Genomic DNA, 14,548 nt, shown 5'->3' with positions numbered 1-14,548 from the left:
TGTGTGTGTGTGTGTGTGTGTGTGTGTGTGTGTGTGTGTGTGTGTGTGTGTGTGTGTGTGTGTGTGTGTGTGTGTGTGTGTGTGTGTGTGTGTGTGTGTGTGTGTGTGTGTGTGTGTGTGTGTGTGTGTGTGTGTGTGTGACACTGGCGCTGATCCCCTGTCTCTCCCCAGGTGCTGGACAAGCTTCTCCTTTATCTCCGTATTGTTCAGTGTGTGTGTGTGTGTGTGACACTGGCGCTGATCCCCCGTCTCTCCCCAGGTGCTGGACAAGCTTCTCCTTTATCTCCGTATTGTTCAGTGTGTGTGTGTGTGTGTGTGTGTGTGTGTGTGTGTGTGTGTGTGTGTGTGTGACACTGGCGCTGATCCCCCGTCTCTCCCCAGGTGCTGGACAAGCTTCTCCTTTATCTCCGTATTGTTCAGTGTGTGTGTGTGTGTGTGTGTGTGTGTGTGTGTGTGTGTGTGTGGCACTGGCGCTGATCCCCCGTCTCTCCGCAGGTGCTGGACAAGCTTCTCCTTTATCTCCGTATTGTTCACTCCGTTGATTATTACAATAACTGCGAATATCCGTGTGAGGACGAGATGCCCGCCCGCTGCGGCATGTTCCACGTGAGAGGACCTCTCCCGCCCAACCGTGTGTCACACGGGGAAGGTACTCATCATCATTATACAGCGCGGCGTGATCATCATCTCTGTATAGATACGCTGCATCATTATACAGAGCGGCATATTCATTCTTTGTATAGAGATACTCTGCATCATTATACAGCGCAGCGTGATCATTATCAGTGTATAGATACTCTGCATCATTATACAGCGCGGCGTGATCACTATCAATGTATAGATACTCTGCATCATTATACAGGGCGGCGTGATCATTATCAATGTATAGATACTCTGCATCATTATACAGCGCAGCGTGATCACTATCAGTGTATAGATACTCTGCATCATTATACAGCGCGGCGTGATCACTATCAGTGTATAGATACTCTGCATCATTATACAGGGCGGCGTGATCATTATCAATGTATAGATACTCTGCATCATTATACAGCGCAGCGTGATCACTATCAGTGTATAGATACTCTGCATCATTATACAGCGCGGCGTGATCATTATCAGTGTATAGATACTCTGCATCATTATACAGCGCTGTGTGATCACTATCAGTGTATAGATACTCTGCATCATTATACAGCGCAGCGTGGCCATTATCAGTGTATAGATAATCTGCATCATTATACAGCGCAGCGTGATCACTATCAGTGTATAGATACTCTGCATCATTATACAGCGCGGCGTGATCGTTATCAGTGTATAGATACTCTGCATCATTATACAGCGCGGCGTGATCGTTATCAGTGTATAGATACTCGGCATCATTATACAGCGCGGCGTGATCACTATCAGTGTATAGATACTCTGTCATGATAAGGTCATGAGATATTACGTATTTTAATCTATCTGGTGCTGCAGGAGTTAATGAGCTGCCATTGGTTAAACATTTGGGGCGTTTAACAGGTCAGGACTTTTTCCTGGTTCATGCTCGTCCTCAGAGAGAGCGTAACCGGTGGGTTTCCCTATATGTCCCACTTATAGGGGCCAGATGGGGGTGTATTGCTGATACACCGCGTGTCACAGAATGACATGTTCTGACATCACACACCGCGTGTCACAGAATGACATGTTCTGACATCACACACTGCATGTTTCAGAGATGGTAAGGGGCAGATATTCATTTGTCGCTCAGGTTTAGGGTTATGATGCTCATGTTTGGTCTTGTCACACCCGCTATGAGCGCCTGAATGTATTAGTGTAGCTCTCGTGTGTCATAAACCAAGAAGGAAGGTCCCAGACTGACTGCCACCCGGGCTCTCTAGTGATAGATAATGCCATGATAAAAATATATTTTTATTAATCAAAAATAAATATATAGTTACATAGTATATATGTATGTAGGGGTAGTTACATAGTATATATGTATGTAGGGGTAGTTGCATAGTAGATGAGGTTGAAGTGACGTGCGTCCGTCAAGTTCAACCTACGCTAAATTCAGGCGACAGATACTTTATCCTAAATCCGACTGACAGTATATTGATGCAAAGGAACGCAAACGCAACCCCCCAGCGCAAATGATCTGATGATATCTCATAAGGCTGGGTCCCCGCTGCCTGCTGCAGCGCCACCGCTATGGCGTACGCTGCGGGGACACGCGCCGCCTCGGCTTAAGAAGGAGAATAAATTCCTTCCTGACTCCAGGAATTGGCCATCGGATTCCTCCCGGGATCAGCGTCCTTCCCGTGTTACTTATTAGGGATATCCCCGTAGACTCTTCCTTTCTAAAAAGATGGCCAACCTATTTTTTTGAACAAATCTGTTGTATCTAAGTTACCGGGTGAATTAGTATCGTGCCCGGCCACTGGGGGGCGTAGTGTATGCTAAGCTGCTGCCTCGGGAGTCCCGTGGTCAGTGTGCCCTATCTGTGCAGCGTGGTACTTGCCTGGCCACTGGGGGGCGTAGTCTATGCTAAGCTGCTGTCTCGGGAGTCCCGTGTTCAGTGTGCACCGAGGTATGTACACGTTCCCTCCGGCTCCCGCGCACCGAGGTATGTACACGTTCCCTCCGGCTCCCGCGCACCGAGGTATGTGCACGTTCCCTCCGGCTCCCGCGCACCGAGGTATGTGCACGTTCCCTCCGGCTCCCGCGCACCGAGGTATGTACACGTTCCCTCCGGCTCCCGCGCACCGAGGTATGTGCACGTTCCCTCCGGCTCCCGCGCACCGAGGTATGTACACGTTCCCTCCGGCTCCCGCGCACCGAGGTATGTACACGTTCCCTCCGGCTCCCGCGCACCGAGGTATGTACACGTTCCCTCCGGCTCCCGCGCACCGAGGTATGTGCACGTTCCCTCCGGCTCCCGCGCACCGAGGTATGTGCACGTTCCCTCCAGCTCCCGCGCACCGAGGTATGTACACGTTCCCTCCGGCGCCCGCGCACCGAGGTATGTACACGTTCCCTCCGGCTCCCGCGCACCGAGGTATGTACACGTTCCCTCCGGCTCCCGCGCACCGAGGTATGTACACGTTCCCTCCGGCTCCCGCGCACCGAGGTATGTACACGTTCCCTCCGGCTCCCGCGCACCGAGGTATGTACACGTTCCCTCCGGCGCCCGCGCACCGAGGTATGTGCACGTTCCCTCCGGCGCCCGCGCACCGAGGTATGTACACGTTCCCTCCGGCTCCCGCGCACCGAGGTATGTGCACGTTCCCTCCGGCTCCCGCGCACCGAGGTATGTGCACGTTCCCTCCGGCTCCCGCGCACCGAGGTATGTACACGTTCCCTCCAGCTCCCGCGCACCGAGGTATGTACACGTTCCCTCCGGCGCCCGCGCACCGAGGTATGTACACGTTCCCTCCGGCTCCCGCGCACCGAGGTATGTACACGTTCCCTCCAGCTCCCGCGCACCGAGGTATGTACACGTTCCCTCCGGCTCCCGCGCACCGAGGTATGTACACGTTCCCTCCGGCGCCCGCGCACCGAGGTATGTACACGTTCCCTCCGGCGCCCGCGCACCGAGGTATGTGCACGTTCCCTCCGGCGCCCGCGCACCGAGGTATGTACACGTTCCCTCCGGCTCCCGCGCACCGAGGTATGTGCACGTTCCCTCCGGCGCCCGCGCACCGAGGTATGTACACGTTCCCTCCGGCGCCCGCGCACCGAGGTATGTGCACGTTCCCTCCGGCGCCCGCGCACCGAGGTATGTGCACGTTCCCTCCGGCTCCCGCGCACCGAGGTATGTGCACGTTCCCTCCGGCGCCCGCGCACCGAGGTATGTACACGTTCCCTCCGGCGCCCGCGCACCGAGGTATGTACACGTTCCCTCCGGCGCCCGCGCACCGAGGTATGTACACGTTCCCTCCGGCTCCCGCGCACCGAGGTATGTACACGTTCCCTCCGGCTCCCGCGCACCGAGGTATGTGCACGTTCCCTCCGGCTCCCGCGCACCGAGGTATGTGCACGTTCCCTCCGGCGCCCGCGCACCCAGGTATGTACACGTTCCCTCCGGCGCCCGCGCACCGAGGTATGTACACGTTCCCTCCGGCGCCCGCGCACCGAGGTATGTACACGTTCCCTCCGGCGCCCGCGCACCGAGGTATGTACACGTTCCCTCCGGCTCCCGCGCACCGAGGTATGTACACGTTCCCTCCGGCTCCCGCGCACCGAGGTATGTGCACGTTCCCTCCGGCTCCCGCGCACCGAGGTATGTGCACGTTCCCTCCGGCTCCCGCGCACCGAGGTATGTGCACGTTCCCTCCGGCTCCCGCGCACCGAGGTATGTACACGTTCCCTCCGGCTCCCGCGCACCGAGGTATGTACACGTTCCCTCCGGCTCCCGCGCACCGAGGTATGTACACGTTCCCTCCGGCTCCCGCGCACCGAGGTATGTACACGTTCCCTCCGGCTCCCGCGCACCGAGGTATGTACACGTTCCCTCCGGCTCCCGCGCACCGAGGTATGTACACGTTCCCTCCGGCTCCCGCGCACCGAGGTATGTGCACGTTCCCTCCGGCGCCCGCGCACCCAGGTATGTACACGTTCCCTCCGGCTCCCGCGCACCGAGGTATGTACACGTTCCCTCCGGCGCCCGCGCACCGAGGTATGTACACGTTCCCTCCGGCTCCCGCGCACCGAGGTATGTACACGTTCCCTCCGGCTCCCGCGCACCGAGGTATGTACATGTTCCCTCCGGCTCCCGCGCACCGAGGTATGTACACGTTCCCTCCGGCTCCCGCGCACCGAGGTATGTACACGTTCCCTCCGGCTCCCGCGCACCGAGGTATGTACACGTTCCCTCCGGCTCCCGCGCACCCAGGTATGTACACGTTCCCTCCGGCTCCCGCGCACCGAGGTATGTACACGTTCCCTCCGGCGCCCGCGCACCGAGGTATGTACACGTTCCCTCCGGCTCCCGCGCACCGAGGTATGTACACGTTCCCTCCGGCTCCCGCGCACCGAGGTATGTACACGTTCCCTCCGGCTCCCGCGCACCGAGGTATGTACACGTTCCCTCCGGCTCCCGCGCACCGAGGTATGTACACGTTCCCTCCGGCTCCCGCGCACCCAGGTATGTACACGTTCCCTCCGGCTCCCGCGCACAGAGGTATGTACACGTTCCCTCCGGCTCCCGCGCACCGAGGTATGTACACGTTCCCTCCGGCTCCCGCGCACCCAGGTATGTACACGTTCCCTCCGGCTCCCGCGCACAGAGGTATGTACACGTTCCCTCCGGCTCCCGCGCACCGAGGTATGTACACGTTCCCTCCGGCTCCCGCGCACCGAGGTATGTGCACGTTCCCTCCGGCGCCCGCGCACCGAGGTATGTGCACGTTCCCTCCGGCTCCCGCGCACCCAGGTATGTACACGTTCCCTCCGGCTCCCGCGCACCGAGGTATGTACACGTTCCCTCCGGCTCCCGCGCACCGAGGTATGTACACGTTCCCTCCGGCTCCCGCGCACCGAGGTATGTACACGTTCCCTCCGGCGCCCGCGCACCCAGGTATGTGCACGTTTGGGTTTGGGCTGTGCTGGTACCGGTGGCCACGACGAGTGTGGTTCTGTGATCAGTTCCCCTAATGTTAGGGGACGTTTGTGACAGGCGTAGGTGTGTCACAGCAGGGGGGGCGCAATCTTTTTCCCCTGCGCCCCCTGCCGGATGTCCTGCGCTCTGCGCCCCCCCCCCCCCCCTCTCTTACCTTGGTTCTGGGCGTCATGACATCACGTTGCCATGGCGACGCGTCTCCAGAAGACGGGTAGAACCGTGGTAAGTGAGGGTTACCGAGGCCTACGCTGCTTCCCGGGCATTTAATTTAAGAGATAATCTCGCGCCCCCCGCAGATAATCTCGCGCCCCCCAGTTTGCGCACCGCTGTGTTACAGGTACAGATGAAGTCAGCCAATCGGTGTATCCCAAGTGCTAATTGCGGTCCCGAAGCCACTTTTACACATGCCCCTAAGTGGGGCTGGGGTATGGCTCAGTACCGGGGTAACCGCTGATTATTATATCACCGTGAGCGCTTCTGTGGAGGGTTCGTGCAGTTACAGAGGGGACTGTCACAGGCGCTGATATCGCTATAAGAGCAGGACAGCGGCGGCCCTTATATATTCATTTATATTAATAAAACTATACTTTTATCGCCACATTATTCATCCGTAGAGAGCCCGAGCGCAGCTCCGCCTGCGACCTTCTTTCTTGGTTTGTCGTTCTCTTCTGCGTGCGTGCGTGCGCGTGCGTGTGCGTGTGCGTGCGTGTGTGCGTGCGGTCTCCATGTGAAAAAGATAATATTTGTCTGGGCTTGGTTGCGGCTGCGCGCGTTACGGCGTGTGAACAAGATCCGGCTCTCTCTGCAGCCGGTTGCAGCCTGCAGGAAGCGCGAGGCGCGACCACCGTTGCATAACGCCGTGTTTTTTCTCCCCCCGCCCCCCCCCCCCCCCCCCCCCCCCGCACGCGCTCCCTCCCTGGCAGTGTCCGAGTGGCAGAAGACGTTTGAGGAGAAGCTGCTGCCCCTGTTCTCGGTGCGGGAGACCCTCTCCGAGGACGAGGCGGTGAAGATGGGGAAGAAGGACCCCGAGCAGGAGGTGGAGAAGTTTGTGACGGCGAATACCCAGGAGCAGGGCAAAGAGAAGTGGCTGTGCCCGCTCAGCGGCAAGAAGTTTAAGGTGAGCGGGGGGTGAGGGCGAGGGAAGGGGCGAGGGAAGGGGCGAGTAGCGGGACTGGGGCGCACTGTACTGGGGTGCGGGGGGTGAGGGCGAGGGAAGGGGCGAGTAGCGGGACTGGGGCGCACTGCCCTGGGGTTGCTTTACGGTAGTTGGCACGCGGGACTCTGGGTAGAAGGCGGCTCCTTGTTGCCAGTCTGTGCCCTCCACCTTTACGTTACTGGGTGACCCGGGGTTGGGGCAGCCTGGCACGGAGGGGGTGGAAGTGAACAGAACTTCACCTGGCGCTCCAGTGAGCGTGTTTAGTGGCAAAAAGTGCCACGTGGCATCAAATAACACACTAATGGTGCAGTGACAATAACACACTAATGGTGCAGTGACAATAACACACTAATGGTGCAGTGACAATAACACTTAATAGTGAACAAGTGTAATAACTAAACGATACATTTGTACCCGATAACTGCTGCTCGGCCCCAGGTGAGCCCTTCCTCTTTGGGTGGGAGTGATAAGGATGAAGAGTGCGGGAGGCACAGGTGACCGGTGAGTGCATAAAACAAGAAGAAAAAACACTGCAATGCTGGGGTGGGATTTCATCTCCGGCCCCCCTGCGTTTCACACAGAATTGCAGCGTCGGTGGGATTTCATCTCCGGCCCCCCTGCGTTTCACACAGAATTGCACCGTCTGTGGGATTTCATGTCTCCGGTCCCCCTGCGTTTCACACAGAATTGCAGCGTCGGTGGGATTTCATGTCTCCGGCCCCCCTGCATTTCACACAGAATTGCAGCGTCGGGATTTCATGTCTCCGGCCCCCCTGCGTTTCACACAGAATTGCAGCGTCGGTGGGATTTCATCTCTCCGGCCCCCCTGCGTTTCACACAGAATTGCAGCGTCGGTGGGATTTCATCTCTCCGGCCCCCCCTGCGTTTCACACAGAATTGCAGCGTCGGGATTTCATCTCTCCGGCCCCCCTGCGTTTCACACAGAATTGCAGCGTCTGTGGGATTTCATGTCTCCGGTCCCCCTGCGTTTCACACAGAATTGCAGCGTCGGGATTTCATGTCTCCGGCCCCCCTGCGTTTCACACAGAATTGCAGCGTCGGGATTTCATGACTCCGGCCCCCCTGCGTTTCACACAGAATTGCAGCGTCGGGATTTCATGTCTCCGGCCCCCCTGCGTTTCACACAGAATTGCAGCGTCTGTGGGATTTCATGTCTCCGGTCCCCCTGCGTTTCACACAGAATTGCAGCGTCGGGATTTCATCTACGGCCCCCCTGCGTTTCACACAGAATGGCAGCGTCGGTGGGATTTCATGTCTCCGGCCCCCCTGCGTTTCACACAGAATTGCACCGTCTGTGGGATTTCATCTCTCCGGCCCCCCTGCGTTTCACACAGAATTGCACCGTCGGTGGGATTTCATGTCTCCGGCCCCCCTGTGTTTCACACAGAATTGCAGCGTCGGGATTTCATGTCTCCGGCCCCCCTGCGTTTCACACAGAATTGCAGCGTCGGGATTTCATCTCTCCGGCCCCCCTGCGTTTCACACAGAATTGCAGTGTCGGTGGGATTTCATCTCTCCGGCCCCCCTGCGTTTCACACAGAATTGCAGCGTCGGTGGGATTTCATCTCTCCGGCCCCCCTGCGTTTCACACAGAATTGTAGCGTCGGTGGGATTTCATGTCTCCGGCCCCCCTGCATTTCACACAGAATTGCAGCGTCGGTGGGATTTCATGTCTCCGGCCCCCCTGCGTTTCACACAGAATTGCAGCGTCGTGGGATTTCATCTCCGGCCCCCCCTGCGTTTCACACAGAATTGCAGCGTCGGGATTTCATGTCTCCGGCCCCCCTGCGTTTCACACAGAATTGCAGCGTCTGTGGGATTTCATGTCTCCGGCCCCCCTGCGTTTCACACAGAATTGCAGCGTCGGGATTTCATGTCTCCGGCCCCCCTGCGTTTCACACAGAATTGCAGCGTCGGGATTTCATGTCTCCGGCCCCCCTGCGTTTCACACAGAATTGCAGCGTCGGTGGGATTTCATGTCTCCGGTCCCCCTGCGTTTCACACAGAATTGCAGCGTCAGGATTTCATCTCTCCGGCCCCCCTGCGTTTCACACAGAATTGCAGCGTCGGTGGGATTTCATGTCTCCGGCCCCCCTGCGTTTCACACAGAATTGCAGCGTCGGTGGGATTTCATCTCTCCGGCCCCCCCCTGCGTTTCACACAGAATTGCAGCGTCGGGATTTCATGTCTCCGGCCCCCCTGCGTTTCACACAGAATTGCAGCGTCTGTGGGATTTCATGTCTCCGGTCCCCCTGCGTTTCACACAGAATTGCAGCGTCGGGATTTCATGTCTCCGGCCCCCCTGCGTTTCACACAGAATTGCAGCGTCGGGATTTCATCTCTCCGGCCCCCCTGCGTTTCACACAGAATTGCAGCGTCGGTGGGATTACATCTCTCCGGCCCCTCCTGCGTTTCACACAGAATTGCAGCGTCGGGATTTCATGTCTCCGGCCCCCCTGCGTTTCACACAGAATTGCAGCGTCTGTGGGATTTCATGTCTCCGGCCCCCCTGCGTTTCACACAGAATTGCAGCGTCGGTATTTCATCTCTCCGGCCCCCCTGCGTTTCACACAGAATTGCAGCGTCGGTGGGATTTCATGTCTCCGGCCCCCCTGCGTTTCACACAGAATTGCACCGTCTGTGGGATTTCATCTCTCCGGCCCCCCTGCGTTTCACACAGAATTGCAGCGTCGGTGGGATTTCATCTCTCCGGCCCCCCTGCGTTTCACACAGAATTGCAGCGTCGGTGGGATTTCATGTCTCCGGCCCCCCTGCGTTTCACACAGAATTGCAGCGTCGGTGTTTTATCTTCGTGTGTTATGTACCTTCCGGTCACCTGTGCTCCCTGCGTTCCTTCACGTAGGGTGTGGGCACGAGGCCGTGTTTTTGGCGTCCCGGTTGGGGGTAAGAGGTGATGGCAGCCTGGCATGATGTGGGTGTAAGGGTAGTGCCAGCGTGGGGAGTTAACGCCGTTCCCATATTCCCCTTATGCCAGGGCCCCGAGTTTGTGCGCAAACACATCTTCAACAAGCACGGAGAGAAGATCGAGGAAGTGAAGAAAGAGGTCGTGTTCTTCAACAACTTCCTGATGGACAGTAAGAGGCCCGCCCTGCCCGAGGTGAAGCCCAGCCCGCCCACCGTCACTGTCACCGGCACGGGGCAAGGTGAGTGTCACTGTGTCACCCTGCGGGGGGAGGGACAGACTCATAGCTCCCTTCTGTCTGTGTCACCCTGCGGGGGGAGGGACAGACTCATAGCTCCCTTCTGTCTGTGTCACTGTGTCACCCTGCGGGGGGAGGGACAGACTCATAGCTCCCTTCTGTCTGTGTCACCCTGCGGGGGGAGGGACAGACTCATAGCTCCCTTCTGTCTGTGTCACTGTGTCACCCTGCGGGGGGAGGGACAGGCTCATAGCTCCCTTCTGTCTGTGTCACTGTGTCACCCTGCGGGGGAGGGACAGGCTCATAGCTCCCTTCTGTCTGTGTCACTGTGTCACCCTGCGGGGGGGAGGGACAGGCTCATAGCTCCCTTCTGTCTGTGTCACTGTGTCACCCTGCGGGGGGAGGGACAGACTCATAGCTCCCTTCTGTCTGTGTCACTGTGTCACCCTGCGGGGGGGAGGGACAGGCTCATAGCTCCCTTCTGTCTGTGTCACTGTGTCACCCTGCGGGGGGAGGGACAGACTCATAGCTCCCTTCTGTCTGTGTCACCCTGCGGGGGGAGGGACAGACTCATAGCTCCCTTCTGTCTGTGTCATTGTGTCACCCTGCGGGGGGAGGGACAGTCTCATAGCTCCCTTCTGTCTGTGTCACTGTGTCACCCTGCGGGGGAAGGGACAGGCTCATAGCTCCCTTCTGTCTGTGTCACTGTGTCACCCTGCGGGGGAGGGACAGACTCATAGCTCCCTTCTGTCTGTATCACTGTGTCACCCTGCGGGGGAGGGACAGACTCATAGCTCCCTTCTGTCTGTGTCACTGTGTCACCCTGCGGGGGGAGGGACAGGCTCATAGCTCCCTTCTGTCTGTGTCACTGTGTCACCCTGCGGGGGGAGGGACAGTCTCATAGCTCCCTTCTGTCTGTGTCACTGTGTCACCCTGCGGGGGGAGGGACAGGCTCATAGCTCCCTTCTGTCTGTCACTGTCACCCTGCGGGGGGAGGGACAGTCTCATAGCTCCCTTCTGTCTGTGTCACTGTGTCACCCTGCGGGGGGAGGGACAGACTCATAGCTCCCTTCTGTCTGTGTCACTGTGTCACCCTGCGGGGGAGGGACAGGCTCATAGCTCCCTTCTGTCTGTGTCACTGTGTCACCCTGCGGGGGGAGGGACAGTCTCATAGCTCCCTTCTGTCTGTGTCACTGTGTCACCCTGCGGGGGGAGGGACAGGCTCATAGCTCCCTTCTGTCTGTGTCACTGTGTCACCCTGCGGGGGAGGGACAGGCTCATAGCTCCCTTCTGTCTGTGTCACTGTCACCCTGCGGGGGGAGGGACAGACTCATAGCTCCCTTCTGTCTGTGTCACTGTGTCACCCTGCGGGGGGAGGGACAGGCTCATAGCTCCCTTCTGTCTGTGTCACTGTGTCACCCTGCGGGGGGAGGGACAGGCTCATAGCTCCCTTCTGTCTGTGTCACTGTGTCACCCTGCGGGCGGAGGGACAGACTCATAGCTCCCTTCTGTCTGTGTCACTGTGTCACCCTGCGGGGGGAGGGACAGGCTCATAGCTCCCTTCTGTCTGTGTCACTGTGTCACCCTACGGGGGGAGGGACAGGCTCATAGCTCCCTTCTGTCTGTGTCACTGTGTCACCCTGCGAGGGGAGGGCCAGACGTGTCACCCTGCGGGGGGAGGGACAGGCGTGTCACCCTGCGGGGGGAGGGACAGACGTGTCACCCTGTTACTCTTGTCCCCTCAGCACTGGCCCCTGGGCTCCTGTACCCACACCAGGCACCTCAGGCGCTGTTATCCTACGCTCAGCCTCGCCCGCCTGTCCTGGGCTATGGAGGTAAGTGTGTGTGAAGACAGCGTGATAGCAGTAAGTGTGTAGCATCCAGTGGTATTAAGTATGTCCTTTTCCCACAGGTGCCCCTCAGTTCCCCCCTGGTCCTTACGGTGCGGGACGCGGGAATTACGATGCCTTCAGGGGTCAAGGAGGAGGATATCCAGGAAAACCCCGAAACAGGTGAGGACCCGATCTCCCTATCCCACGCCCTCATCCCCTGCCCCCCAAACCCCTCCTTCCACCTTCCCTCCCCCCTGCCCCCGCCTCACGCCCTCGTCTCCCCCGCAGGATGATGAGAGGAGACCCCCGCAGCATCATTGAATACAGAGACCTCGATGCCCCCGAAGATGTGGATTTCTTTTAATCCTCCCTCATTTTAACTGCCTCCCCCGTCCCTTGCACTGCCCCCTCTCTTCTCGGGGGGGGGGGGCTCCCTTCTCGGGGGGGCCCTGTCAGGTTGGAGCGCCCCCTTTCCCCCACGCTCGGTATTATTTTTGTATTAATTCTGTGTAACCTGAACATTAGCCGAAGCTCACATTGTTTTGTTGAATAAATAGATTCCATGATTAAGACGTCTCTGTGTCTCTGCGTCTCTGCGTCTCTGTGTCTCTGTGTCTCTGTGTCTCCGTCTCCCTCGTGTCTGTGTCTCCGTCTCCCTCGTGTCTGTGTCTCCGTCTCCCTCGTGTCTGTGTCTGTCTCCCTCGTGTCTGTGTCTCTGTCTCCCTCGTGTCTGTGTCTCTGTCTCCCTCGTGTCTGTGTCTCCGTCTCCCTCGTGTCTGTGTCTCTGTCTCCCTCGTGTCTGTCTCCGTCTCCCTCGTGTCTGTCTCCGTCTCCCTCGTGTCGGTGTCTCCGTCTCCGTCTCCCTCGTGTCTGTGTCTCCGTCTCCCTCGTGTCTCCGTCTCCGTCTCCCTCGTGTCTCCGTCTCCCCCGTGTCTCCGTCTCCCCCGTGTCTCTGTCTCCCTCGTGTCTGTGTCTCCGTCTCCCTCGTGTCTGTCTCCGTCTCCCTCGTGTCTGTGTCTCTGTCTCCCTCGTGTCTGTGTCTCAGTCTCCCTCGTGTCTGTCTCCCTCGTGTCTGTGTCTCTGTCTCCCTCGTGTCGGTGTCTCCGTCTCCCTCGTGTCTGTGTCTCCGTCTCCCTCGTGTCTCCGTCTCCCTCGTGTCTCCGTCTCCCTCGTGTCTCCGTCTCCCCCGTGTCTCCGTCTCCCCCGTGTCTCCGTCTCCCCCGTGTCTCCGTCTCCCCCGTGTCTCCGTCTCCCCCGTGTCTCCGTCTCCCCCGTGTCTCCGTCTCCCTCGTGTCTCCGTCTCCCTCGTGTCTCCGTCTCCCCCGTGTCTCCGTCTCCCCCGTGTCTCCGTCTCCCTCGTGTCTCCGTCTCCCTCGTGTCTCCGTCTCCCTCGTGTCTCCATCTCCCTCGTGTCTCCGTCTCCCTCGTGTCTGTGTCTCCGTCTCCCTTGTGTCTCCGTCTCCCTCGTGTCTGTGTCTCCGTCTCCGTCGTGTCTGTGTCTCCGTCGTGTCTGTGTCTCCGTTTCCCTCGTGTCTGTGTCTGTCTCCGTCTCCCTCGTGTCTGTGTCTCCGTCTCCCTCGTGTCTCCGTCACCGTCTCCCTCGTGTCTGTGTCTCTGTCTCCCTCGTGTTTCCGTCTCCCTCGTGTCTGTGTCTCTGTCTCCCTCGTGTCTCCGTCTCCCTCGTGTCTGTGTCTCCGTCTCCCTCGTGTCTCCGTCTCCCTCGTGTCTCCATCTCCCTCGTGTCTCCGTCTCCCTCGTGTCTGTGTCTCCGTCTCCCTTGTCTCCGTCTCCCTCGTGTCTGTGTCTCTGTCTCCGTCGTGTCTGTGTCTCCGTCTCCCTCGTGTCTCCGTCTCCGTCTCCCTCGTGTCTCCATCTCCCTCGTGTCTCCGTCTCCCTCGTGTCTGTGTCTCCGTCTCCCTTGTGTCTCCGTCTCCCTCGTGTCTCCGTCTCCCTCGTGTCTGTGTCTCTGTCTCCCTCGTGTCTCCGTCTCCGTCGTGTCTGTGTCTCCGTCGTGTCTGTGTCTCTGTCTCCCTCGTGTCTGTCTCCGTCTCCCTCGTGTCTGTGTCTCCGTCTCCCTCGTGTCTCCGTCTCCCTCGTGTCTCCGTCTCCCTCGTGTCTGTGTCTCTGTCTCCCTCGTGTCTCCGTCTCCCTCGTGTCTGTGTCTCTGTCTCCCTCGTGTCTCCGTCTCCGTCGTGTCTGTGTCTCCGTCGTGTCTGTGTCTCTGTCTCCCTCGTGTCTGTCTCCGTCTCCCTCGTGTCTCCGTCTCCGTATCCCTCGTGTCTCCGTCTCCCTCGTGTCTCCATCTCCCTCGTGTCTCCATCTCCCTCGTGTCTCCGTCGTGTCTGTGTCTCCGTCGTGTCTGTGTCTCCGTCTCCCTCGTGTCTGTGTCTCCGTCTCCCTCGTGTCTGTGTCTCCGTCTCCCTCGTGTCTGTGTCTCCGTCTCCCTCGTGTCTGTGTCTCTGTCTCCCTCGTGTCTCTGTCTCCCTCGTGTCTCCGTCTCCCCCGTGTCTCCGTCTCCCTCGTGTCTGTGTCTCTGTCTCCCTCGTGTCTGTGTCTCTGTCTCCCTCGTGTCTGTGTCTCTGTCTCCCTCGTGTCTGTGTCTCCGTCTCCCTCGTGTCTGTCTCCGTCTCCCTCGTGTCTGTGTCTCGTCTCCCTCGTGTCTGTGTCTCCGTCTCCCTCGTTTCTGTCTCCGTCTCCCTCGTGTCTGTGTCTCCGTCTCCCTCGTGTCTGTGTCTCCGTCTCCCTCGTGTCTGTGTCTCCGTCTCCCTCGTGTCTGTGT

General features: G+C 58.9%; 1 protein-coding gene across 1 annotated transcript; it reads left to right on the top strand.

Moving 5' to 3' along the window:
* Nucleotides 1–480: 480 nt before the first annotated feature.
* On the top strand, nt 481–12,339 carry SRRT (serrate, RNA effector molecule; the record flags this gene model as incomplete). Its single annotated transcript, XM_075585133.1, has 6 exons — nt 481–649; nt 6,523–6,716; nt 9,772–9,940; nt 11,683–11,772; nt 11,850–11,949; nt 12,058–12,339. Coding segments are annotated over 6 exons (798 nt in total), but the record flags the coding sequence as incomplete, so codon positions are not given.
* Between the last annotated feature and the right edge of the window lie 2,209 nt (nt 12,340–14,548).

This window comes from Ascaphus truei, unplaced genomic scaffold (genome assembly GCF_040206685.1).
Source record: "Ascaphus truei isolate aAscTru1 unplaced genomic scaffold, aAscTru1.hap1 HAP1_SCAFFOLD_946, whole genome shotgun sequence".
Taxonomy (NCBI): domain Eukaryota; kingdom Metazoa; phylum Chordata; class Amphibia; order Anura; family Ascaphidae; genus Ascaphus; species Ascaphus truei.
This window is presented reverse-complemented; position numbering and strand designations above follow the sequence as displayed.